The following is a 27,166-nucleotide window of genomic DNA, read 5'->3' as shown; positions in this document are numbered from 1 at the left end:
TTAAGCAATGTGATCGTTCATTGCCCCTTTCATTGTTTGATTTAACCTCTTGAGTAAAAGAGGAGTGTACTTTTCCAACGCTCTCCCTATTTGATCGGAGATGTCCATGCTATGCTCGGGAAAGAGGACTTCCTCTTCGTTTCTTTTATTGTGCTCATCCTCTTCATTATGATTTTCAGTCATACTATAATAAGAGTAGATAAAACAAATTTAAACCACACAACCTATCCATCTATTCGAACTAAAAGCCAAAACCTATAACTTTATACTAGACTGTCCCAAAGCTTGATGTCGTTACTTTATAAATTTGTTAGTACTTCAACCACAATAAGGTCGGCTTCTTATTATGCTTTAATACTAGCAAGTTTATAAGTTAACATTATCAAATGCTCTTTCAGTCCCATATAAAATTTCGGTCACCTAAGGTCGAGTCTCATCTAAGGTTTAAGTCTAGGCACTCTCTACACAATCAGCAACGTTTGAACCAGGTAAATTACCAACTAAATCAACACCTTGTATATTGGCTTATCACTTCACTTACAGTTTCGAACCCGACGATTTTATTGGATCGAGGGAATACCTAAATCCCTTAAACCTCGGCTCTGATACCAACATGAAAGGACTAGACTTGATAAACCGAAAAACACATTTTTTTTACCCCCACTGCGCCGCATTGGAAAACCTCGGCTCTGCAGGCAAAACCACCACTGCGCCGCAGTGGGATTGGATACGCTCCCACTGCGCCGTAGTGGGAGAAAATCATCTCGGAGCCGCAGGTTTCCACTGCGCCACAGTGGGCACCAGATCAGCAACCTTAAACTCCTTTCGACACTTGATCAAATTTACAACCTTCAGATTTCAAAACGAACTTCTTAAAATACATTTCAGAGATTTCCCACAACAGTATAGCTACATTTTAAACATAATTACAACAACTTGTTTAAAACCTCATGAACACCATGATTGTGTCATTTATCCATTTTGACACTATTCTCGCCCAAAATACAACTATACAAACTTCCCAAAAGCTTCCCATTTGATCTTTTACAGAAATTTAACAAAAGTATGACCATCAACTGAATGTACCAAGAGCCATGAGGAGAGGGATTTCTAAGCCTCTATTCCAAACGATTGTCATTCATCTATGAACGACCTAATACCTTCTAGTCTTGCAAAATCTTTACTTCTAATGCTTCAAGCTTCAACCAACAACTAGTTCCTTCTTCCGGAACTACCTATAAAATGGTAAACAACTAAAATATAAGCAAAGGCTTAGTGAATATACTTGCATACATTTATGAACACGAAGGAGGGCATCGTACAAAGGACTATCACATGTAACCTATGGCATCATCATGTCACATTTACATACTCACCTTTGCACACTAAACACTTTACATGGATCCATATAAGCAAACAACATAAACATGATCGACTATCGGGGTTCTTAGGCCCCGGAGGTTCTTAGGCCTTACTTGATCAACTATCAGGGTTCTTAGGCCTCATAACTATGCCCCATATGGGCCTATGCCAAATCAATCACCACACATGGATAAACAAACTTCAACATAATGTGGTTGATTGACCCAACGTATACATGAAGGTATGCAAATATACTCACCTCCTCCGTAACTTGGACAATGACTTGATAAAAAGATAAAGTAGACAACAATGACTTGTATAAGACCACATTCACAACTTGACTAGTTCAACCTAGTCATACTTAATCACTTGCCTTTCTAAACCCAAACCCAACCCATTTGTCATTGAGCTATTTTCATTCTCAACAATAACACTAGGTAGTTCAACCTACCATTTTCATCAACATTTCCAATAACTAGTAAAAACTCATCTTTTATAAGTCCCAACTCAAGAGATGGTACTAACTGAAGACACCTCTATGTCAATGGTGACAGTTCTTTGCAATATAAACACTGAACTGGAGACGACCAGTTACAGTGATTGTATACCAAGTCCTTAGATAGATTATTTAGCAGGTGACAATAAGGAAAAAAAATGCAATAAGTAAATATAACAAAGTAAAAATGGTGAGACCAAGTTGTAATTTTAGTTATTGATGCTAAATAAAATACAAGGTTGTTGCGGAACCAAGATAATATATAAGTGTAAATATCCTAACAACCTATGAAATACAAATGATCTATACTTGGAAATTCTCTTTAACAATCGAGACACTTAAAGTTGTGAAGTGTTCCCTTTTACGATTGAGAGAATATTGCACAAGTACTCCAAGAATATTGCAAAGGTCTGAATATGCAAAGTTGTGTTCTTGTTGTGCAAAGACCTCTATTTATAGACAAGGTTGGCATTGGGATTCCAACTTTGTCGTATAGATATGGTTGACAACATTTAAGGAAACTAGGTGAGTTCCTTTGAAATGCTTGATAAGGTAAGTCAAGACATTACTTTATCCAACCTGCTTTATGCACTTTTGTACTTTAATCATAGACAAATGATATAGTCTATATAAAGCTGCATAAAGCAAAAAGTCTTCCTCGTAAACAGTGTAAAGCATTGTAAAGGCTTTAAACTGATATTCTCTAGTTTCAATCTGTGTATAATGCCAACTGGGCTTCGCTGCCATTGTCATTCTCTATCTTCCATTTGTTGTCTTCGACGTCAATTGGAATGTCTTCAGTTCTGATCAGATCTCAACTGGATGTCAGTTGCATTAACTGTACGTTGCAACTAGACTTCAATATATTTCTGGACAAATCTTCTAGTCTCCAGATGCAACTGGAGACTGGCCAGTTTTAGTCGAAACTGGTCCTAACATCTTTCTCATAAACTAAAATTATCACATGAACTTATCAATTTCATAATCAACTCAACACATAACTCAATGACAGACTAGGTTATCTAAGGAATTGGGGAAAATTAACCATAATTTAAATTCTAGCAAAAAACCCCCAAATTGGTTCACTCCAGGAACCCTAATTTCAAAAGAAAGATAGAAACTAAATTAGGGAAATTAATACCTCAACAATGGAAGACAATAGATTAGGGTTTTTAATTCACAATTCCTTCCCCTTTTTCTGTAACAACCCTCAATTTCCGACTAGGGCCCTCACTTATAATTATCTAGGTATTTATTCCAAGAGGTTTATTAAGAGAATTAACCTTCTAGACATCTAGGGCATGGTGATATTTGCCCTCTAGTTCGATAAAATGCCGAAAAATAGCTAGTTATCTTAGAAATGCCAAAAACATGAAACAATCTTAAAGTAAAGAAATAATGACAATCTTATAAGAATGTAACCTTAATCAATCAAATCAACTTCAATAAATATGTAAAGTAACGACAAGTTTAAAAGTATTCAATCCAACAAACAAGTTTCTATGCATCCAAAATATAATCAACAACTCAAATATAGAAGGTACATCAAGAAAATTTTATAAAGATTAGTGCCAATACATATATATATACACGACAAACATATATATGCATGTATAGTACATACAACTAATAAAGTCTAACAATAATTTGTAATTAGCTAGCTTATATGCATAAAACTCTTAAAACTAATTCATTTATTCTTAAACTCTCATATTTTACATGAATTAACCAACAATGTATCAACTAATCCAAAACACACCCACATTTTGAACTTAGACACCATTTTGGACCAAATGCACCTACACCACAACTCCACCACATGAGCTAGCCAATGGGGATCACCATACCACTTCACTTGACCAATAAACACTCTTCCTACCCACTCTTCCTCTCTCTCTGACGTTCATATACACACTCACACAACACTCTTCTCATTTTCTCTCTATTTCCAACACACACACACATGCAAACTCTCCCTTCTCTATGCATATTCTTGGCAGAATTTTTCAGGCCAAAAACACCCCAAAATACCACTTTCAATCAACAAATAAACAAGAGATCATCTCTATAATGTAAGGAACAAATCTATGGAAGGTTGGAGCATGGATGAGGCTCCGAAATCAGCCCCCAACGGCCTCAAATTCGTGACCAGGAGGCTGTCTAAACAGCCCTGGTTCTTCTCCATTTACGGCTCAAATAAGGAAGAAAAACAAGAACATAAATTAATCTAATCTATATTAATAATAAGGGTTTATAAAGGATTAATCAAGGGTTGATTCAAGTAAGGTTTAAGGGTTATTTCAAGCTTGGATTAAGGGTTATTTGGAGCATATGGGTCATGAAAATCTGCACTAAAATCATCTTCAAAACCGAGTTCAAGAAGGGTATAACTCATCATCTCTTTGTTTAATCAATATTGTTTTGCTTCTACTAAAAGATCTTTATCAAAAACCATGTTTTTCTTTGATTTTCTCCTTGATTTAAACTCAATGAGGGCAAGGTTGATAGATCCTTATCTCACATGTTTATGCATGTAAAGATCTAGAGAAAGGATTCAAGGATTCAACACAAATAAGATCCAAGAGTTGTTGTTGTAAGATTTGTTGCTAAATGGGGTTATGGATATGATTAAAACTGATTTTTAATGAAATAAAATACCCATATATTCTGGGATTTTTCATAAAAATGGTGTTTCTAAAAAGAAGATTTAAGTTTGTAGCTTGATTATGCTTAAAAAGGGTAGATCTTGTCATGCATGTACATGATTTGTGTTAGATTAGCTTGTTAAGAGTTGGATTTGAGATGGATCTTTGAATGATAATTTTATATATTCTTGGATGTTAAATACATGATAATAATCTGGATTTAAAGGAGATATTACAAGAAATATGGATTTGATATGAATCAAGGCAAAACTATGTCCAAAATCACAACCGGAAATCACCAAGAACTAAGTTATTGATTTTGTTGAGTGATAGTTCAAGTATAGATGATGATTTATGATTTTGAAATTTAAAATAATCTGTATATTGATGTTAAGATAATACAAAAGGAGTGTTAATCTTGTAGGTGATAAATTAGGGTGTTAATTAAGCAAGAAAGGCCATTGGTTGGTTGTTTTAATCAAAATACACTCTGACAGAATCAGTTTTCTATCTTGGGACGGATAAACTTGGCATTTGCGAGCCGCTTCAAGAAAAACTTTCAAAATAAAAGTTGTAGACAAATGAGTTAAGTTTAATCTCCAACTGGAAGCACTCAAATATCCTGAACCAAATGAAAGATATGATTTTTCTACTGAAACTGGTCAAAACTGTAATTTGGTATGAATATTTTATAAACTTTAAAAATTTTTATCTCCTAATCCATAAGGTTCCAGGAGGTCATACTTGGTGGAAAGTAATTTCAATATGTTTTGAACTTAAAATAAAATCATGGGATTTTTTAAACAATCAGAACATCAAGAACTTTTATAAAACTTCTGATGTCGCAAGCAGTGCCCATTCGGGATATTTTGTGTTTGGATAATTTTTAAGGACACCAAACATCATCTAAAAATTCACCAAAATTTCACAAAAATACTAGATACATATAAGTCACTGTGTAAAAATCTTAAAGGTCCAAATAATTCGGCTTGACCCCAAAATAGTAGCTAACATTTCATAAAAATCTGAATTAAAAACAGAAAATTTGAAAGGAAACTAACCATTTGTATAATGGGCTAAAAGGTGCACTAAATACCATAATGGGCTAACCCGGCCCAAATACTAAACCCATAGAACCATAAATTAGTAGGCCCACTTGGCAAACCATAAAGTCCAATAACCAATATAACTCATTAAGCACATAACCCAAATAAGGTTAAACCCAATAACTAAATTAAGCCCAAGTCACTTAAAAACCCATCACATTTTGGCCCAATTGCCCATAACACTTAAATGAATTTCATGAGATAAGTATAATCAAAATAAAACAAAGATAATTAAGTGAGATAGACATAAGTAATTATGTTAACCAAACTATATATTGATATCATAAATGCTAATTCGCGCTAAAATTGGTTACACAATAAATGATGAATAAGGATAACATAACTTAATATGGCATTTCTATATGATAACCTAATATATCAAGTGAAACCACAAATGAAGCCAAGTTACCGAAAATCTAACGACTTATAACTACGCATGTAATGAAAGTAACCTTTCTCACCATAAATCTCTACAACCAAAACGATGCGAATGTTAGCAATATACTTGGATCCCACAATTTATAGCAACATAATAAAAGTGGCATTTCTAGGTAATGGCTTAAGATAGGAACTTATGTATATTAGTTCTCTCGTAGGGATAGTCTTGGCTTTGAAATGTGGATAAGGACCATGATGAAATATATGATCAAGGAAGCAATAGATGGGAAGTACCCATTTTGGATAAATAGATATAATGCTCGGCATATCAAGGTGAGTCATAACCCCCTTTCAAACTCTTTTATATGTTTTCTTTTATGAAATTGTTTTCTTTTATGAAATGATATTTTGAAAGGATGTTTATGATAAGGAATATATGTTGTATGTTCAATGTGATCTATGTTATATGATGAGCTTGAGTACTGTCAAAGTCTAGTCCCCGCTACACTACTATTAACTCATTGATGCCTGTAGTTAGAGAGTTGCGCAACTAGGATTCGTCCCCTCCTCACATCAGCGGCGACAGGTTGTTTGGCCGCCTACGTGGCCGCCTTCAACAGTGTCGGTCGTGGGGTGCTCTAATCTACTTATTATTTAGTCGTCTCCATGGCACGACTCCTTTATTATTCATTATTGCACATGATTGACAGCATGTGCCTTTATATTATAATCTATCGGGGCAAGTTATTATTATCATTATTTGGACGTGAAAGGGTCTTAGTAGTGGCTCAAGCATTCAATCATCAAATTATGCCTTTGGCTAAATGGGAAATTTATGTTATTCATGGATGGATATTATGTTTTGAACATACGGTTTGGGTATTGGACCCTATATGGAATTTTGAAAGTTGTTGAAATTGGTGACATTGAAATATTGATAACCGAATGATTTTGGTATGATATATGATTAATCGATATATATACTTTTTCTCTCGTGATGATTTGACAAATGAGAATTTTGTAAGTTACCATGGATTTTTCCAAGTCTTGAAATGACATCATGGTATTTGGAAAACTTGATATTCGGAGATGAGAATTCTGCCGGACATATGGTTTGGGTATGTTAATATCTAATAACATGTTTTCTAAGTGTTGAATATGTTTAGGCATCGAGATTTACTTAAAAACCTATGCACTCACCAACTACGTTTTCGTAGTTGACACTTTTTCTTCATGCTTTTCAGGAAATAAGCTTAAGCTTTGAGGATTTATATGCTTAATGATTATTTGCATTGCACTTTGGAATCAAAGATCAAACCTTGTGATGGGAAATGGAATCCGCCTTGATCATTGTAGTATACTACTTCATGTGCTTGCTATTTGTTTCGTTAACTTAATACTCAAGTACAGTGGACGCATTTGTACTTGGAAATTGGTTCACATGCTTGTACATTTGTAAATTCTTTTATCAAATAAAACTATGGTGAATGTTATTTATAATCCTTTGTTTTGAATACTCGACTTTCTGTACATCTCATTGTTCCGCCTTAGTTGGGGTGTTACATTTTCTCTCAATTTTCGGCCACCACCACCAAAACCCACAAACCCTAACTTTTGAATTCTTGAATGAAGATTATGTGTTGGTGATGATTATTACTATAAATTCTTCCTTGAACTTGAGAGGATTTATCTTTGATAGATGGAATGCATGAAAGGAAGGTGAAGAAGAAGGAAAATAGTAGTGGAAAAGTGATTCATCAACAAGGTGGAGGGCTGACACTCTTTGGAGCTGCCACGACCTATCCCACTTTTTGTGGGTATTTTACCCGTTAACCGCTAAAGTTCCAACTAAATTAGCCCCATATCTAAAAATAAAATATTAGGAAATTAATTTAATGTCAAGACTATGAAAAAGGATTAATTTCTTTTACCTTAAAATCTTGGGGTGTTACAACAACGAACAATATTTGAATGAGAATTTCTAGAGCCTTTTATTAATTTGGTAATTGCGATTATAAGCAATACACGAGCTCAACTAAAACCTCAAAACAAAGACTAGAGAGATTATCTTTAAGTATATGGTATAATCTCACATTTATACTAAATTAATACGAACCGAAAACTATCATCAAGACAAAGCTTTGGTCAGTTTGTTTTTCCTTTCTATACATATTTTTACTTTTTTACTACTATATAAAAATTATCCACCTTAATTCTTATTATAGAAATAGTTATAAAAAGTTAGTTTAGAATCAACCCAATTACCCTTAATGAAACTTTTATTTTGGAAAGAGTTATATGAAAAGTACCTATTTGTTCTTAATGAACTTATTTACTCCTTAAATTCTTATTTTACTAATTCAAATCACAAATCCATATCTTTTAAAATATCTTCACTATCCTTTTTTACATTAACCTACATCAATCGATGTTGTCATCGCTAGACCACTGTCGACGCCACTACCAGATTGTTGTCACCGGTCGTTGCTGCCGTATTGCGCTGGTACCATGTTTAATTTTATTTTTTGAAAGGTGTGGATCATTTGCTCGCAACAAGGGATCTAGTTTACGTTGTCTTAACTGTGTCCGCACTCGAGAGCCCCTTCACCCTTAATACCTAGTAGGAGGAGAAACCCCCAACTAAACTGCCCGATAATATGACATTTAATTGAGACGAAACTCTGTTTCTTCTACAGGACTCAAACCTGTTTCATGAAAGACTTTATTTGTAAAATTTCTTTTAATTGTATTTTTCTATGTCTCAAACTCAAAACTCCAACATGTGAAGGTGGTACCATGATAATTAAACGTCGCACGTGTATATATTAAATGTAGGGCTAATTATTTGAAAATTACTTCAACTTTGACACTTTTGTTTTTGTGGGGCTTTAACAAAAAAAAACTTCTAATAGAGGGAATGAAACCGGGTAAAATTTCTTTAGTGGGACTATGACCGGGTTTTGCTGATGTGGACCTCATTTAACCGGTCATAAGTGTTTTCTTTTATCCCATCAGCCACATACTTTGACATGTGGATTTTATTTTACACATAGCAACAAAAAATAATACAAAACTGAATTTTTTCTCCAACTTAATAACATATCCACCCAAGTTCAAACACTTTGTTTCTTGAACTCCTTCCATAACCAGATCCGTACATAATCATCTACCTACTCATCTTCTAAATGTAACACTCGTCGTTTAAAAACATGGATTTCCAAAAACTTTCGCTTAACGGCGTCAAAAGAAAGCGGAAGTAAACTTTAAAAGTCCAAACCAGCAAAATTTGTTTGGTTTATTCATTAAATGGCGTTACTAGCCATATCATCAAAATAAGTCTAAATGGAAACCCATCGGTTGCCCAACATCAAACAACCGACTACATTATCAATACAATTCATTTTTATCTAAATATAAGGCATATGTCTAAAGCGAGCAGCCACTATGGGTAAACTATAGCCAGCTTCAAGATGATCTACCCATGCCTCATGTTTTCTCATATCTACTTGCTCACTAATGTTGGACCTGAGGGAACAACACATTTTAAAAGAGCAAGTGTTAGCTAACGAATTAGCTAAGTAAGATAACACAAAGTTTATAAAACATTTGTCCATTTAAAACATTACATAAAAGTCATAATTACATTGTCAAGGCACATATCACATCAATGCATCACATCATCCATAACATATCACCGCATCAAGCATCATCATCAAAGGTTGAATCACCTAACTGTGCCTAATCATCTTTTACTTTACATAGAACATATAAGCATCATCGTATAGTGTGACATAAGTCACTTACATTAGGCGTGACATAAGTCACTCATCACATATAAGGTGTAAGTTTGTGTGTAGGCGGTCATAAGACCTAACAGGGTACCTCACACCCGACTGGATGGATAAGCTTTTCAGCGGTCCATCAGTGTCGTTAAGGAATGGCAAGCCAATCCAGGAGTAGTCCGTATGTTCAAAGACATTGGTGGGTAATCACTCCACCCGAAGATACTCAAACCACGTAATTACGTTGCAAGGAGCCACCCAAGCAACCATATACGCACTCACCGGGCAAGGGGAAGTACGGGTTAAGCTTAACACTTTCATATCATATACGAGCTCGGTTTTCATCACATATAGTTTAGGTGTCTACGTTACCTAAACATCATCACATATCATCTTTAACGTTTGGGCCCTTAAACGTTCACATGTCATGGCAACTTAATAAGTCTAGTGAACTAGATGATCAAGCCATGTAATCATGCACATTTCACATATCATCAACATATAACATATTTCAATTCATCTCAAGATGTTACATAGCATTTCATAGCATATCATTACATCGCATACATTGTTACATCACGTACATCATCATATACCATTCCATATCGTATATCATTACAACATTGCATATCATTTATCATCTCATATCATATATCATTTCATAATAACTCAAAACATTTCATATCATATCATAACGTCACATATCTTTGGGGTAGCATTTCAGGCTTTAATATGCATATACATAGCCCATATCACCTCTCGTATAATCCCGAATACCCATAAGCAACCAAGATATCATTAGGGGAAGTTATTATATGAAAACTATGTTTTTGTTGAACCCTCAGCGTGTCAAAGTAGTGTATCTTACCTGATAACGAGCACAACGATCAATAAGCAACTTTAAAGTGTCTTGTATATGTTCCCGACTACCTATAATCATTAAATGATTATTAACAATCTAATCACCTTCTTACTTATGATCATAACCAAGCTTTAAATACTTGACCCATGTCAATGCTTGATTCGACAAAGATCCGACAATTAGATTAGAGTTCACTAAACTCGACAAAACTTGACCTTACTCACTATATTAACCATCTGAACACTTTTACATTTCATTCATCTATAAAGGATATTACCATTGGAAAATAGACTCTCCCACGATTTCGTGGATAGCTTATCCATCAAAAACGGAGTTACGGTTCAAAAGTTATGGTCGTTTAAAAATATTAACAAAAATCAGTCCCTAACGGGAGTTACGAATACTTGTAACGGGAGTTACGCACCTAACGGGAGTTATGAAAATTTGTAACGGGAGTTACAGTGTAGGTGCTATCACAAGTTACCAGCTAACGGTAGTTACAATACCGTAACGGGAGTTACGACGACCAGACGTGAAAAACAACTCCAAAACTTAACCAAACACATCCCAAACGACTTTAACACATCTCCAGGTCTTATGAACATAAAATACACTTAAAACAAGACCAAAATCACTCATTGAAAATACCAATTAATCCTTGAATTATTTACCACATAAATCAATCATTGAATCACCCGAATAACATGAAATCAGTAACCGTTTAATCAATTAACCAAACCCAAACCCCATGGCCTGGATTGAATACTCATCTATGACTCATAAGATCAGATTTCAAGAAGAATATTACCTATATTACCTGTAGAAGACTTAGGGGATTCAAGATATTAACAAAACTCGATTGAAACGGCACGAAACGATGAAATCTTGAAAGAAACTTGCAAGGAGAGGGAGGGAGGATCGGTTGGGGTATTTCTCACGTATGTCCTGAAGTTGTGACAATTAGGGATACCTAATTGGACCTTAACCCCTGGCCATCAACTCCTAATCTTACACTTAGGGTCCCTTAACTTCTAAACTTGACTTTCTTAGCTTAATTGACCTTCCGGGAGACTTAACGATCTAACAAGCACTTAACTTTCATAACGTTGCTTTAATTACTTTCATTATACATCATATTAATCATTTCACATAAAACACATAAGAATTTAATCGCGTAATCACATATAGGGCATATAAACTTAACGAACCTAACGTTGACTAACGGTCAAGCCAATAAGTCAAACTCGAAAAGTTTAGGATGTTACACTAAATATACATAATAATCATATGACTTGAAGTATTTCAAACTCTTGGTATTTCCCCGTCTTTCCAAGTTCCCAAATGGTTGATTTCAGATGGTGTTGGTGCATGTCTGATATGACAAAAAATGGTGATTATTAAAGGTTGCCGCTGCGGGAGTGATGGTGGTGGTTGAAAGCTTAGCGGCGAGACCAGTGGTGGTTGTTGAAAGCTAGGTGATGAGAACGATGGCGGTCGAAAGCTAGGCGAGACCAGTGGTGGTTGGTACACCGTCGCTTTCATGTCAATTAATTGTTACACTTACAATTGTTTCACCAACTTTAATCAATTGTTCCTTCACCTTTTGATTCCTTTGGTTGAGATATATTTCAAGTCATCTTTTCATTCGATTCAACTGGTATTATTTTTTTTACCATTCGATGTGTCGTATGTGGCAGTGGAAGGTTGCTTGACAGCGGTGGTTTGGTATACCAGAGGAGATTTCTGGTGGGTTGAGCCAAAAATGATGACCGGAGACATTTTATTTTTAGTTATTTTTTTGTGTTTTAGCATATGAATCTAGCAATGCTTATTGTGATTTTGGGTTGGGGTGTTTTTTGGTTTTGTTTGATCGGATCCAATAAAAAGGGGGTATAAAAAGATGTTTAAGTGATAGTGGAATGCGTAGGTGGGAAATGAAGGTAAATGATTGTCAAGGTGTAATTTCCACGTATGAAATAGACGGGTTAAAAATAAATCAAAATGATTTAAAAATTTAATGTTAAAACCCTAAAATGGAAGTTCTTTTTGTTAGAGCCAAAAAAAATAAAGATCTCAAAGTTGAACCACTTTCTAAGTAATTAGTTAAAACCCAAAGTTCCAAATGGCTCAACCGAAGTACACGCGTCGTCCACCTCTATGAAAATTCCAACCGAAAGATAGTTACAAAAAGCAAAAGAAAATATCAAATAAATATTCAATCATTTCATTCATAGTTTCATATACTGAAAAATTGGAAAAATGGCAGCAGCAGCAGTAGGAGCTTCTTTCAACCACGTCTCTAGAGAATCCTCCGATATCGAACGCCTTGCCAACTTTTATCAACAGGTCCCCTCCTCCATACATCCATTTTACTCCAGTTTTCTTCAATTATCATTGATTAACTTCTTTTTCTTTGAAATATATAATTTTGGGGGATGATATTTATAGATATTTGGATTTGAACGAATAGAAAGCCCAAAGTTTGACTTCAAAGTGATATGGCTAAAACAATCTCCATCTTTCTGTCTTCACCTTATCGAAAGGGACCCGAAAACCAAGCTTCCAGAAGGTCCATGGAGTGCCTCTCATGATGCTGTTGCTGATCCTACAAAGCTTTTTAGAGGTCATCATCTTTGTTTTGATGTTGCTAATTTTGACTCCTTTCTCAAAGCCCTCAAGGTATCTCTCCCTTTTTTATTTTTATTTTTTTTGTTATTTTTTTTTTTATATAATTTATCTATAGTAAATAATACCATGGTTTGTGCTTTTGCAAAAACGAGCCATTGTTTGATGGGTATTTGTATTTTGTAAAAACTCGAGGAAACTTGGGTATTATCGACTTATGGTATATATACGATGATTTTTGGCTAATTAGGTTATCATGATATTATTGTTATTTGTGAGACAACGTATTTGTATGATATCTTGAACGGTAGAAGTCTTAGTATTTTTCTCTTTTTAATAATCTTAATGCCAAATTAACTTTCGTCTTTGATATAATGTGTCATGATTTAGCTTATGAAATCTGGGTTGGCTTACGCAATCATCGCCACATCAACATCTTACGTTTTTAAATAACATTATCAACGTTTCGGTAAAATTTACATAAGAATTTTAATCAAATTGGATTACATTTTTCTTAAACTTTGTATTTTTTGTGTCGTGGACCAACTTTAGAACGGATGGAGGGCGTGTGAATAATTTAAAACGCTATAAGCCCCATTCATCAAAGTGTAGAAGCATCACATATTCACATTGACACATGTCACTAGAAATCCTTTTTTCCATAACCCACTTAATTAAGCTCACCGGCAGATCAGATGCTATATATTGATTATATTTCTAGAAACAAAAGTTAAATAAAAATCAGTATTGAATGTTTATAGTTGGGAGCCTATTAGAATAATAGGTTGAATTATGGAGCCCTCCTACCATGCTATGTGATATGGAAATGTTGATAACTTGACCTCGCCTACTTAGATATTCTACACAGAATACATGTAAATACTTGAAAATAAAAGTGCGCTGAAAGATGACAAGATTGATAGAACGATTAAACTGAATCCTATCCTTGGAGTGTCTTTGGTAATAGTTTAATTAGAACTGGCGTAAAATATTTTGGATCAAAACATGCATTTTTAAGTAAGGGAGATACTCTGCCATTCTTTTTGACCTTTTTCGTAAATAGTTGACACGTTAAATCACACTTAAGGCAACTTTGATCTGTTTGCTCATCTGATCCTGTTATGAACTTATGGAAGAAATTTTTTTAATCCATTTGTCATATGATAAGGATCAGTAGCATATACTAAGGCTAAGATGGAGGATAGCAAGGATATATTTTCAATCAGATGCATATCTGCTTGACCACGTCGTAATTCCTTCATTTTAGAAAACCTTATGTATTAGTTTGAAAAAAGTCCTCTCTATCCTTCCTATGGTTTTTAGCCTTCTTATTTGATGCCTAACCGAGTTCCTACTTATTCATAATTCAGTAGGTCAAGTTTGCCACCTCCATCTAACATATGGCTTATGATTTTATTAGACTGCTAAATAAATATGTTTAGGACAAGTCATTTAGACGACCCTTTCTATGAGTGTTAGGTGATGTTGAGGTTGCTAAAATGCAAAAAAGCATGACTGAATGTACTTTTGATGGTATGGAGAAGTTTGATGCGAAGTATCTTACGAAAATAGACAACACTTTGCAGAAAAGGTGACTTAAAGTCTGGCTAAGTTAGCTTATACATTGTAATTGCCCATGATGTTGTCCATGTAATCATGTATCATTGTCTAAGAAGAAACTGGGTCGACGACCTGCATCACTTTTACCGATTAATGAGATAGAGATTTCAATCAATTCTGTTGAAAGTCATTGACAAGAGGATGGTCAAGAAAAAGAATAACTTGTGTTAGAAGTTTTAGTCTAATGGTTGAATTTAAATTTAGAAGACAGTAACTGGGAACCTTATTGAAGAATTGCAGAAGATATATTCCTTCTTAGTTAGTGGACTGGATATTGTTGAATCATTCTTGAGGTGAAGGATCAAGTTCAAAGAGAAAGGTAGTTGATGTGGAGTATGGACCGAATGGATTGGTCAACAAAAGTCAGGACTTTTAAGTAGCACTCATTAATTAGAATAAGGAGAGAAGTCATGTACATGTGTATTCTTTGAATGCGCGTGACTAGAGCCGGCAATTGTTGCCCGAACATCTAGATTTGGATCCTGGACTTTTTGATACGATAATAAACATATTTTATCAAAACACGAACATATAGTTGTCTATATATGTCTTCATAGTAAGTTGCCTGTTTCGACCCGGGTCCATTTTGACCCGACCCATTTAACCCGTTTTCAAATTTACCCGTATTGACCCGAACCCATTTTAACCCGGAACCGTTTTGACCCGTCACCCAACCCGATCCGACCCGTACATTTTGCCACCTCTACTCGTGACACATGGCTCAGGTAATTACAGTCACAGGTTAGAGTCTCGATAAAATGGTCAACTGGTCAAGTCCTGTAATGTTAGATTATTTGGGGGTTTGTAACCTAACCTGATTCAGTTGAGAGTTGCTTTCATTGGGTAGAGGTTTACGGCTGTTTGTGTATATTCTCAAGCAATCCATCATTAATTTAGCTTCAAGCTCATTCATCCCTGCATGTCCATTCATTCTAGAGAAAATTGCTTCGAAATAGAAGCGAAGTGGAGTATTTTCTTTTAGAAAAACTGTAAAATCAAATATTATAAGTTTCCATTTACATTATATGTAAGGGTTTGCTAGTTGTAGCATAGTGAGAAAAAACTTCTTTTTTTTTTTTTGTTATTAAAGATGTAGAAGAAGTTCTATGAGTTTCATCTTCTGTGTGGCAGATAGATAGCCTGTATGGATGGTTTTAATATGTAAATTTGTGTATTTCTTCAACCTGGAGTTATATATATATATATATTATAAGTGTTTTTTATCTAAACCTAGGGTGTCAAATGACCTTCTACTGATTTATCAATTAAAAGAAGATCAAATGGACCCATTCAAAACGTTATTAAGTAAATTTTAACAAACTTAGGTATTTTTGGTAAGGCAGATATTATTAGGCTCAACCACTCAAAGTTTGAGGAGAGCAAGAAGTAGAGATTAATTAATTTAGGTTGCATAAATTAAGTTTAGTTCAAAGTAAGTTAATAAAGTAATTTTCGTGTCAATTACCTCAAAGTTATTAAGAGGTATAGCTTATAAAATTTGTTTACTTTGTAATTTATTTTTGAGCCGTTGGTCAATCTCAGTTGTGACGTACTCTATTGTCGTTTTCTGATCAATGGCTAATTTATAATTGAAAATTACTCAATATATGTGTTCGTGAATCCAGGAGAAAGGAATTGAGACACATGAGAGGACTCAACCAAATGGGAAAACCAAACAAGTCTTCTTCTTCGATCCTGATGGTGAGTTTCACTTAAACATTTGCCCTTCGGGTACATTTCTTTTGCAATGAAATACACAAATTCGTATCCTGGCATCTTTGGGTTTACTAAGATTGTATATGGAATGTGATTATGCGATTGGGAATAAATAAAATAAGATAATTAACCTTAACAAATTAGTGCTCAGATGCACTTATGTTGTTTAATATTATCATTATCAGAATCAGTTGTATGAGTGGTTTACCTATTTTAAATATTATTATTTAATGACTTCACTAGTAGAATAGCCAAAACCTAATCTGATTATCCTTGCTAATTGTGGTGATGCTAGAATAATCACATTTCTTAGTCAGTTGCCTTCATCCAAATACTCCAAAGGGATTATGTGCAATTCAAATATGCAACTATCATATCGCGAGTTCAATCCCAAACTCCATTCATGTGCAGCACATTCTAGATCATCCACTTTTATCCCTGCTTTCCGTGAACTTTAATTTGGAGTAAGGGTGTTGATAATCTTGTATAACTTTTGAGGTGACTGCAGGTAATGGCTTAGAGGTTTCGAGCCGTGATTAACCCAGAAAAGTAATCCAGGGTCTGTTGTTTGTGGTCAAAATAAATGTAAAGCTTGTCTATTGTGTATGTAGAAAGTCAATCCAAAAAGGCATTATGTACGTCTTGTTTGTTACGTTGTTGATAAAAAGGTTTAAGCATAATCGTGTTTAATAACTGTTGAATCGTCGTGATTTTTTGAGCAGATGATTTTTTGAGCAGGGTTAACGACTCGCATTCTACGTTTTCACCATTAGGATTTCTGATCCGTGCTTTGTACAAAGATAACGGATCCAAGTGATAATGGATGTGTAACCTAGCTATTAACCAAGAAAGTATATATGATATCAGATTGAGTCATGATTTCCACCAAAGTAGATAGATTATAAAATATTATTATCAACCTAAAATTATGTTAGGATTCACATATGGCCGTTGATTCTAAATCAATAGTTGAGGCTTTCATAAACACGGTATTTTTCTTAGGTTATATTGTTATTTAATTTATGCTATTTCTTTTGATTACGTTCCTATTTCATGTAGGTATTATGTGCTCTTTCGACTCGTCTAATCTTTTATTCTTCTTATATCATGTTTCCTGTTTTCATTAATAAAGACTGGTTTTCATTTGATTTGACTATGTGGTTGTGAGTTTCGCCGGACTTTTTGGGAGGTAAAGATGGGGAGAAGGTGGCTGGGGGAGAAGAGATTTAATTTACAAAAAGTGTTCATAAGAAGGTCTGTGTTTAGGGATGGAAAGACGGATATGCCCACGTGTATAAAGCAACCAAGATGTGAACCGAGGGACGACTTCCTTGCTAGAAAGGGCTTAAATATTAATACCACGAGTTAAGTTGCTGAAATCATCACCGAAGAGTCTTTGTGTTGATCAACATGAGTATCCTGTTAACAAACTAAAGCTCATATGTCTTCAACATTATTGTTGCCGAGTTAACATTGACACGTTAAAGTAAACGTAACAAACTTAACTTTGTATGTATGCTTTGCTTAAGCTAAACTTGGTTTATATTATTGTTGATGATATATAGGTTTAAAATGTAATTGTTGAAGATTAGGGGGAGTATTAAGCAATTAATAACGTCAAAAGATGATATTGATAGCATTACAAAAAGAAAATTAGGGAGTAAGTTGCAAGTTGATACTATGACTGTGACTCATTCATACAATTTTTTCATCCTAAGAAATTTTACACAACTTCAATCCCAGTAGATCTATTTTTTGTTGTTTATATTGATTCTTGAAAGATTTAGTGTCGAAGTATTCAGGAATCGGATCTCAAAGACTCTGCTCACTGGCCAGCCTATCAATTGGTTATGTTCACTCAATCATTACTTGAAACTCAAAAGTCTTTCTTTTAATTAATTTATACAGTATATTTTGAGGAAAAATACCCTAGACGCTAGAGATTAACCATGGCTGATGCTCTTACTAGTCTCCTTTTAAAGGAATTTCTTGATGCCTTTAAGATGTATTGTCTGTTGCCTTACGTAAAATACAGAGGATTAATGGTCAATTCCTCTAAGGCTCTCTGTAATCATCCTACCAAGGATGATGCCGCTGGTTGATGAAAATAAGCAAGTGCTCGATCTGTTGAAAAGAGCAATAGATCTGCTGAAATGGATCAATATGAAAGGTTTTACTGAAGCAGGAAACCTTGTGGTGCGCTTTAATGATGAAGTAAAAATAATACATCAACTTAATTTTCAGAATTCTACAAAGCAGCTCCAGGTTATCTCAATTGTAGGAATGGCTGGGCTTGGTAAGACTACTCTGGCTAAAACAATTTACAACGATACATCAGTCTGGGATTTCTATGATATTCAAGCGTGGACCAGTGTTTCTCAAGTTTATCAAATTAAAGATTTGTTACTCAGTTTATTAAGCTCTCTCATTTCTGAGCTTACTGATGAGATTTACAAATTGAGTGACACGCAGTTGGGTGAATTGCTATACAGAAAACTAAAGGATCGTCAATATCTGGTGGTCTTTGATGATATCTGCGATTCTAACGCCTGGAATGATCTCAAAATGTATTTCCCAGATGACAATATTGGAAGCCGAGTCGTGTTTACCAGTCGTGACATAGACATCAGTGCACATATACAGGCAGCAGGATCAACTCATGTTTTGCATTACCTTGATGAATTTGAAAGTTGGGATTTGTTTCTGCAAAAGACCTTTCAGAATGGCAGGTGTCCTTCTTCGCTGGAAGATTTCGGAAGGTTGATTACAAGAAAATGTGATGGTTTGCCACTGGCAATTGTCATGGCCTCTCGTCTTCTGAAATATAATCAGACAAATGAGTGGTGGAGGCAAGTTGCTGAAACACTAAGCTTGTTTATTGGTAATTCATCTACAGCTCTCTGTAATCATCTACTTGGCATGATGATGAAGCTCTATGAAAATGTGGAAGTGCGCGATCTATTAGAAGGAGCAACAGATCTGGATTTGAAAGATTTTATTCAACCGTGTGAATATATAGATGAGGTTATAGATACTTGTGAAAAACTAGGTAAAATAAAATACAGCTCAAACAAAGAGGGAGAAGTTGTGGTGGGCTTTGATGAAGAAGTAGAAACACTACTTGATCAACTTACTTCAACTTCTATAAAGCACCTTCAGGTTATCTCTATTGCAGGAATGGCTGGGCTTGGTAAGACTACTCTGGCTACAAAACTTTACAACGATCCATTGGTCGAGTATACCTTTGACATGCGAGCGTGGACCAGTGTTTCTCAAGTTTATCAAGTTAAAGATTTGTTACTGGGAATACTAAGCACCTGTATCCATGAGATTAATGACGAAATTTACAAAATGAATGACATACGGTTGGGGGAAAAGCTATACAGACTACTAAAGGGTCATAGATATCTGGTGGTATTGGATGACATCTGGGATTCTAAGGCTTGGAATGATCTCAAAATGTATTTCCCAGATGACAAAACCGGAAGCCGAGTGTTATTTACTAGTCGTGACATAGACATCACCTCACATGTACAGGCAGCAAGACCTATTCACGTTCTGCGTTTCCGTAATGAAGTTGAGAGTTGGGATTTGCTTTTAAAAAAGACCTTTAGGACTGGAATATGTCCTCTTTCGCTGGAAGATTTTGGGAGGGCGATTACAAGAAAATGTGAAGGTTTGCCTCTTGCAATTGTCATAGCCTCTGGTATTTTGAAAAATAATATGTCAAATGAGTGGTGGAGGCAAATTGCCGAAAAGCTAAGCTTGTTTATGGTGAGTAAGCCAAGCCAATACATGCACTCCCTGGCTTTGAGCTACAACCATTTGCCACCTCATTTAAAACCATGTTTTCTCTTTTTTCGATCATTTCCTGAGGACTATGAGGTATCCGTGTCAAAGCTGATTTGGCTATGGATTGCTCAAGGATTCATACAACAAAGTGGAAGCAAAACGTGGGAGGATGTTGCAGAGGATTTCCTGATGGATTTAATCAATAGAGGTTTGCTGATGATTTCCAAAACGAGGGCTGATGGCCGAATAAAAGCATGCCGTATCCATGACTTGCTGCGGGATTTATGTTTGAGAAAGTCTCTTGAAGAGAAATTTTCTCTACTAAGTTACAAGTACCCTTCTTTTACATCATCTTCTGCTACCATCCGAGATATGCAATATGAAATTTTAGCAGATACCTCTCCACTAGTCACCCACTCTAGTTTGTGTTATCCAAATGAGTTAGCCGATATTCTTCAAAATGGTAGACCAATTCCTTATGGTAGATACAAAATGTTAAAGGTTCTTGATATGGAGTATGTCCCTATCTCTGTATTTCATTCTGATGTAGTACACCTTATTGATCTAAGATACTTGGCCATTCAAGCTTATGATGGAAGTCTCCCTTCATCAATATCCAACCTTGTCCACTTGCAAACGCTGATAATATCTTCAAAGAAGAATATCGTCCTACCTAATACCATATGGAATATGGTAAATCTGAGGCACTTGTATATCAAATCAGGTGAAAACTTCATTGAGGAGCCTAAATTTGTTCAAGTTACAGAGGACAATGGTGTTTCAAATTTGTTGCCGAGCCTGCAAACATTATCCCAAGTAAGCCCTGAATCTTGCCAGAATGTGTCTACCAGAACTCCCACTCTTAGGAAACTTGGGTTTTGTGGACCCTTGATATCAAGTCTAGGTGATCTGGAATTTCCAAATATACGCACTTTGCAACACCTCGAAAAATTGAAGTTGTTAAACACAATTCCATACCCGGAAGCAACAAGATCATGCAATCCTCTTAGGTTTCCTGAAAATCTTAAGAAACTGACGCTGTGTAACACTGGATTGGATTGGGATGAGATTTGGACCTTTGCGTGGGTGCCTAACCTGGAGGTTCTAAAGTTAAAGTTTCAAGCATGCATTGGAGAAAGGTGGGAGACAGGGGAAGAAGCAGAGTTTAGGCGACTCCAAGTGTTGAAATTGCATGATCTGGACATAACGAATTGGGTTAGTTACAGGGATAACTTCCCACGACTAAAACAGTTAGTGGTGCGTCGTTGTTCAAAAACATTTTTTGTTGTCTTGCATAGTATATTTTGATTTTCTTTTTCTTCATGTTTTAGTAAGATGGATGCATCCATAAGACCATGACCATGTTTTCTTAATATTGTTACTTAATTTTTTGTTTTGCTTTTTACTTTCTTTATGATGTTATTTTTAATGTTAGCTTAAGAACATCATCTTCTTGAGTTAACTTGTCATTCAAATAGAAATTAGGTACATCATATCAGTTCTTTGACAATTAAATAAAATTATTTATCTTATAAAATTATAAAAGAAATGGTAAACTTCAATGACAATTATTTTTAGGCAAAGATAAAAAGATATTTAAAAAGTAGTTTTTGATTATTATGCATATTTCTTTTTAACAACAATTACCAGTCATATTAAATATCAAATGTTCTTTTTAACTAAAACTAAGCACCATTTTATTTAGTTAATAAAATCACAACCGCAACAGAATATCAATTGATTTGTTAAAACTTATATGATTTCAAGTAACAAATGTTATAGTTAACATGATAAAATCTAAAGGGTTTTAAGATTGTGAAAACTTTCTTTAAACTGATAAATTATCATCAAAAACTACAAGTTAAACGTATGAATACATGATATGAATACATGATGCCACCACATAATATTTAGATGAGTTTTTATCAGTGTATATAAAACGCAAAAACAAATTACTAATAATTGTTGACATTCTAAACTTTTAGCCGACTTAATTCAACTATACTTTTAAGCAACCGCACATCGTGCGGATAAAAAACCTAGTATATATATATATATATAAAACAGTTAAATTAATGACTTCAGTTAAATTAATGACTTTTCAGTCAATTACATCGCTTGATTGTATCAAATCGACTCTTGTTGATGTCCTCACTTAGTTTTTTACATGAATTTGTTTAATTAAAAAAAGTAATATATTAAGAAAAATCCACATGTATACATGAAAAAATTGTTATTAATAAAAGTAAATATTAACAAAAAAACACACGTAGCTCCAAATTAAACTAATTTAATCCCGTAACACAGATTTAATTACTAAAGTACTATTTAATGACAAAATAGTAATAATAATTCATTTATTCCTTTAAATTTGAAGCAATACCAAGTATCTTTAAATTTGGATCAATAAAAAATATTGCTATTTGGATAAATACATAGTATTGCAAAAAAATGAACCAAGATACGTGTTTCTAATGTTCTCGAATTACATTTTTTTTTGTTTCCGTTTTCTTACATTTTCCCCTTTTGTTTTCATTTAGCTTACATTTTTTCATCTAGAATTTACGAATAAAAAATAAAAGCCTTTTTAAATATGTATCAATTTTCAATTCAAAAATTTGGATGTTAAATATATGAATATCCTTATAAGTCGTGTATCCAATATTCAAAACGAGTCTAAAATCTAGTTATGTACTAAAATTGTACATTAGACACGACAAACAAAAATCTAGTTATGTACTAAAATTGTACATTAGACACGACAAACAAAGGAAAAATAATGTATTTCATAATTTATTTTTACCGCTATAATTAAATGTGTAACATAAGATAGATTAATATGACTCTTATAATGGCAAATATGTCCCAATTATCAGATTTAACTTTTTTGATGTCTTTCAGTTATTCGCTTGAAATCCCTGTATTGATATGAACTGTTGAAAAACCATGTGTAACATTAGAACGGCACATCATACAATCAAGAAATTCGTGATAGGTTCTTTTCATATATAAACACTCTAAAAATGATTGTTGATTAATTATTTTTCAACAGAACTATTTCGGAAGGTTGCTCATACAGCTCTATTCTTTTATAATAAAAATTCTAAGCCCCCATTTCAAAAATAGATACAAGAAAGTTACATTGAAGATGAGTTAATTATCCTTAATGAACTTCTTTTCATGAAAGAGTTTTTAAAAAATACCCGTTTTTAATGAACTAATTTACAACATACACCCTTATTTTACTAATTTATACTCTAAGCTCTTGTTTTCTAAAATATATCTCAACCTACACTACTCGATACTCAGTGGCGGATCCAGGAAATTAAGATGGCGGGGGCAAAAAGAATTTCTTAGAAAAAATATCGAATAGCCTCATTATGAAATCAAATTAAATAGTTCGAACAAGTCTTTCGCAAAATAGCTTTAACTACATTAAAAGCAACACTAATAACAACTATCTAATCGAACAATTGTTTTTGTTGTTCTTTTTGTGTCTTAAAAACTTTCTACCAAGAGCTAATACAATAATCAGAAGGTATACATTAAAAAAAAAATAATACACCATGTTTTCTTTAATTAGTTAACTGGGATTATATTTTCCCCAAGAGAGTATTGAATTTTTTAAGATGGGTTGGGTTCATATTGTATTTTGGCCTGGGTTCATCCTAAATAAGTTATCAACACTAGTGGTGTTGGGCTTGAGGTGATTGGGTTCATCAGCCCCCTCCTCTACAATGTTGGATCCGCCCATGTCGATACTGCCACCATCATCAACAGTCGCCGCTATCAACATTCATCGTACTCACCACCAAAACGTCGTTACCACCACTATCATCGCAGTGCGCAGATACCGTAGAGCTAGTGTAATGAAGATAGAATGTTCATTGATTATGCTTTATTAATAGATTGATAGGGTAATTATAAGAAAAGTTATGTTAGTATCTCATTATAAGTTTTGTTTCAACCAAAATGACAAGGGCTGTACATGTGGGGAGTTAGAGAATTAAAGGAGGTTTAAATGCTGCTTTGATAAGGTTGTTGTGTCGTTGAAGCATTCTAGCTATTGGTGCCCACGCTAAGGTTTTACTAAACAAAAACATGAAAAATATTTTTCAGTAAATCTCCACTCCAATTTGGGTGAATCGACATAAAAAATCACTGTATAAAAAGTCATTTAATTTAATTTTGGAAGCTATATTGGAAATCATTTTTTAACGGCTAATAGTTCTATTTTTACTACAATAACTAGCACTCTACCCGCGCGATGCAGCGGTGGTTGTGTCGGTGACGGTGGTGGAGGCGAGTGTTGGTGGTGAACACGGCGTCGAGTGTTGTAGATAATTTATAGAAAATAATTGATTTAAAGGGTTAATGGAGATATTTTATAAAATAAATGATTGATAGTTTAATTTAATTATTAATGTTAAAAGTATATTGTATGTGAAAATATTTAAAAAGTTGTAGGTGAAAACTTTAACACCCAACTAAAACTAAAATGTCATTTAATTTAAAAATTATATTGCGAGTATATACTCCTTGTTAAATGTCTAATCAAACAAGAAAAATCAACTGAACTCGCTTCTTTAGTCTTTTAACGAGTTTTAGTGATTACATGATGTGCTTACCATAGAACTTCTGTATTAAATATCAATTTTCTTACAGTGATTGGCCAAATAATGCCATAAATTAGTCATAGAAGAGTCCAGTTATGAAAAAATAATCAAGTTTTGTGGGAAAACCCTTTACATGAATAACATACTATACCGATAGTTATTGTTGGCCCCTTCTTTGTGCGTTGATGATTGACACAATAGTTTAGATCGATGCACACACAAGAAAGAAGTACTTTTTCAATAGATAATTCTTTATTGATTGCATCAAAGAATTACAGTACTTTTGTGGAAAGGGTCGGGTTTGACACACTTAAGTTAAAATAGTGTAATTGAATGACAAATTTACATTTAACAAGACTCTCAAGTTGTCACTAAACAAACTCAAGTGATAGACATTGAACTTCCATATTAGCATCTGATGCGCGCCATAGTTGCCGATGGACTTCGTAGAATGAATTGGTAAAAGATAAAATCTCTTTTGCAGATGCCATAGTTGCTGAGGCTACCCAATTAATCGTTCGACATCCATGGACGAGTCCACACCGTTGAGTGGGACTCGTCCTTGGTTCGTGCGCCACACTCGTCTGATACAGTCGTTCCTCTAGCGACGAGAGGGAGCAGGGTATTTGTTTTTTTTCTTTTTTTGAATTCCAACTGCTATTTTAGGTAGAAGACAAAGTGTAAGTTTGGAAAGTTGGCAAAACAGGTCCCTTATCAGCCATTTTTACCAAAATTGGTTCCTATAAGTGTCACTTTTAGTCCTTCATGGCTATTTTTTTTGTAACAATCAAACACATTTTATTATCAAAACACATTACATGATTAAAACACTTGATGATAAAGTATTTGGTTTGGTTCCGATTTTGAGTCATGTTCGTTAAGTCGATTCTGCTTTAGCGAGGCGTGACATGTCTTTAAGTATTTTTTGAACTACTTGAACCTTTTATGCTTCAATGAATTAGAAGATCACGAGTACTAAAACTTTACGCCTAAAACTATTGCTTTATTGATATGAACGACCAAAGTATATATCGACACGAGCAATAAAGCCCAAGAGTATTAAGATATCACGTATAAATCTATTTCAAATATATTTGAATTTTGAACCACCCAAAGCGTAATAAAAGTTACTCGTTTTGAGCCTAACCAAATGAAGTCATTTACCTAACTTAGTTGACTAGTTCCGTTTGTATAATAACCTCTAGTAAAAACGGGTTGCTATTTATTGAAATTCTTAAGTGCCATTTAATATCGACATATGAAAAAAGGTAGCCTATAGTATTAAGTATCAAAAGGGTATTTCTGAAAATGTAAACAAATTGATGGGCAATTGCTAACTATTTAGGCTATATATATTGTTGCCAAAACTCAACTCCTTTGTTATAAAAAAAATGTCTCTAATTACAGATGAGATAAGAGCCAGTGCTACTGAGCTATACCATGGTGACAAAATTTGCAAAGAGAAATCAAGGTTTTTGCTAACAGAAGTTGGATTGCCAAATGGGCTTTTGCCCTTGGAAGATATTGAAGAATGTGGGTATGTCAAAGACACTGGTTTTGTTTGGCTAAGGCAAAAGAAGAAAAAGGAGCACAAATTCGAAAAGGTTGGGAGGCTCGCGAGCTATGCGAATGAGGTGACTGCGTATGTCGAAAAATCCAAGATTAAGAAGCTAACTGGTGTGAAGACGAAAGAAATGATGATGTGGGTTAACCTTAGTGAGATCACCGTTGATGATCCACCAACGGGGAAGATCACTTTCAGATCTCCCACGGGATTATTTCGGACTTTTCCTTCCGCGGCTTTTGAAGTCGAGGAAGATAAAGAAGTCCAAGTGAAAGAGGTGTAACTGCTGGATCCAGTCAGTTTGTCTTTGTGACTGATTTTCTTCTTATTTATGGATCTTATTTTTAATAACATGATTTCCAGTGGTTTATGTTGGCTGACATCTATATGTTTGTGTGATAATGGAATGTAGGTTTATAATTTTTATTTTTAATTTAACTATAATTGTTTGTTAGATCTCTCATAGTAACTAAATGTCACAGTTTAGTTTACACAACTCAACGTAAAGATTTTAACAGAAATAAATTAAATGACTAAAATGGTTACCGGTTTAATGTTTAAGCTTGTACTATTTAAATAAAAAGTTAAAGTGAATGATATTT

At 34.3% G+C, this 27,166-nt stretch overlaps 3 protein-coding genes across 8 annotated transcripts; all 3 read left to right on the top strand.

Moving 5' to 3' along the window:
* Window positions 1-12,807: 12,807 nt before the first annotated feature.
* Window positions 12,808-18,165, top strand: LOC122578660 (uncharacterized protein YwkD). 6 transcript variants are annotated; one of them, XM_043750668.1, is made up of 4 exons: window positions 12,808-12,977; window positions 13,080-13,310; window positions 16,502-16,577; window positions 17,315-17,830. In XM_043750668.1, exons 1-4 carry the CDS (start codon window positions 12,891-12,893, stop codon window positions 17,407-17,409), a joined length of 489 nt encoding a protein of 162 aa, XP_043606603.1. In that variant the 5' UTR covers window positions 12,808-12,890; the 3' UTR covers window positions 17,410-17,830. The 6 variants fall into 6 exon arrangements, with proteins under 6 accessions (XP_043606603.1, XP_043606604.1, XP_043606606.1 ...); XM_043750669.1 differs by lacking the exon at window positions 17,315-17,830 and adding an exon at window positions 17,847-18,165 and having other exon boundaries at window positions 12,810-12,977; XM_043750671.1 differs by lacking the exon at window positions 17,315-17,830 and adding an exon at window positions 17,859-18,165 and having other exon boundaries at window positions 12,811-12,977.
* Window positions 18,166-18,755: 590 nt separating this feature from the next.
* Window positions 18,756-21,692, top strand: LOC122610419 (putative late blight resistance protein homolog R1C-3). The gene has a single exon (XM_043783410.1). The coding sequence runs from the start codon at window positions 18,756-18,758 to the stop codon at window positions 21,690-21,692; it is 2,937 nt and encodes a 978-aa protein (XP_043639345.1).
* A 4,694-nt stretch (window positions 21,693-26,386) lies between these two features.
* Window positions 26,387-26,944, top strand: LOC122579850. Its single transcript, XM_043752102.1, has one exon. The coding sequence runs from the start codon at window positions 26,392-26,394 to the stop codon at window positions 26,845-26,847; it is 456 nt and encodes a 151-aa protein (XP_043608037.1). The 5' UTR covers window positions 26,387-26,391; the 3' UTR covers window positions 26,848-26,944.
* Window positions 26,945-27,166: the final 222 nt, after the last annotated feature.

The sequence above is a fragment of the Erigeron canadensis genome, chromosome 8 (assembly GCF_010389155.1).
Source record: "Erigeron canadensis isolate Cc75 chromosome 8, C_canadensis_v1, whole genome shotgun sequence".
Classification (NCBI taxonomy): domain Eukaryota; kingdom Viridiplantae; phylum Streptophyta; class Magnoliopsida; order Asterales; family Asteraceae; genus Erigeron; species Erigeron canadensis.
This window is presented reverse-complemented; position numbering and strand designations above follow the sequence as displayed.

Excerpts from the sequence above, each read along its gene's own strand:
- LOC122578660 (XM_043750668.1), top strand. The coding sequence starts at position 12,891 with ATGGCAGCAGCAGCAGTAGGAGCTTCTTTCAACCACGTCTCTAGAGAA. Across the intron at positions 12,978-13,079 it reads TTGCCAACTTTTATCAACAG|ATATTTGGATTTGAACGAAT; the intron begins GTCCCCTCCTCC and ends TGATATTTATAG. Across the intron at positions 16,578-17,314 it reads CTTCTTCTTCGATCCTGATG|ATGATTTTTTGAGCAGGGTT; the intron begins GTGAGTTTCACT and ends TTTTTTGAGCAG.
- LOC122579850 (XM_043752102.1), top strand. The coding sequence starts at position 26,392 with ATGTCTCTAATTACAGATGAGATAAGAGCCAGTGCTACTGAGCTATAC.
- LOC122610419 (XM_043783410.1), top strand. The coding sequence starts at position 18,756 with ATGAAAGGTTTTACTGAAGCAGGAAACCTTGTGGTGCGCTTTAATGAT.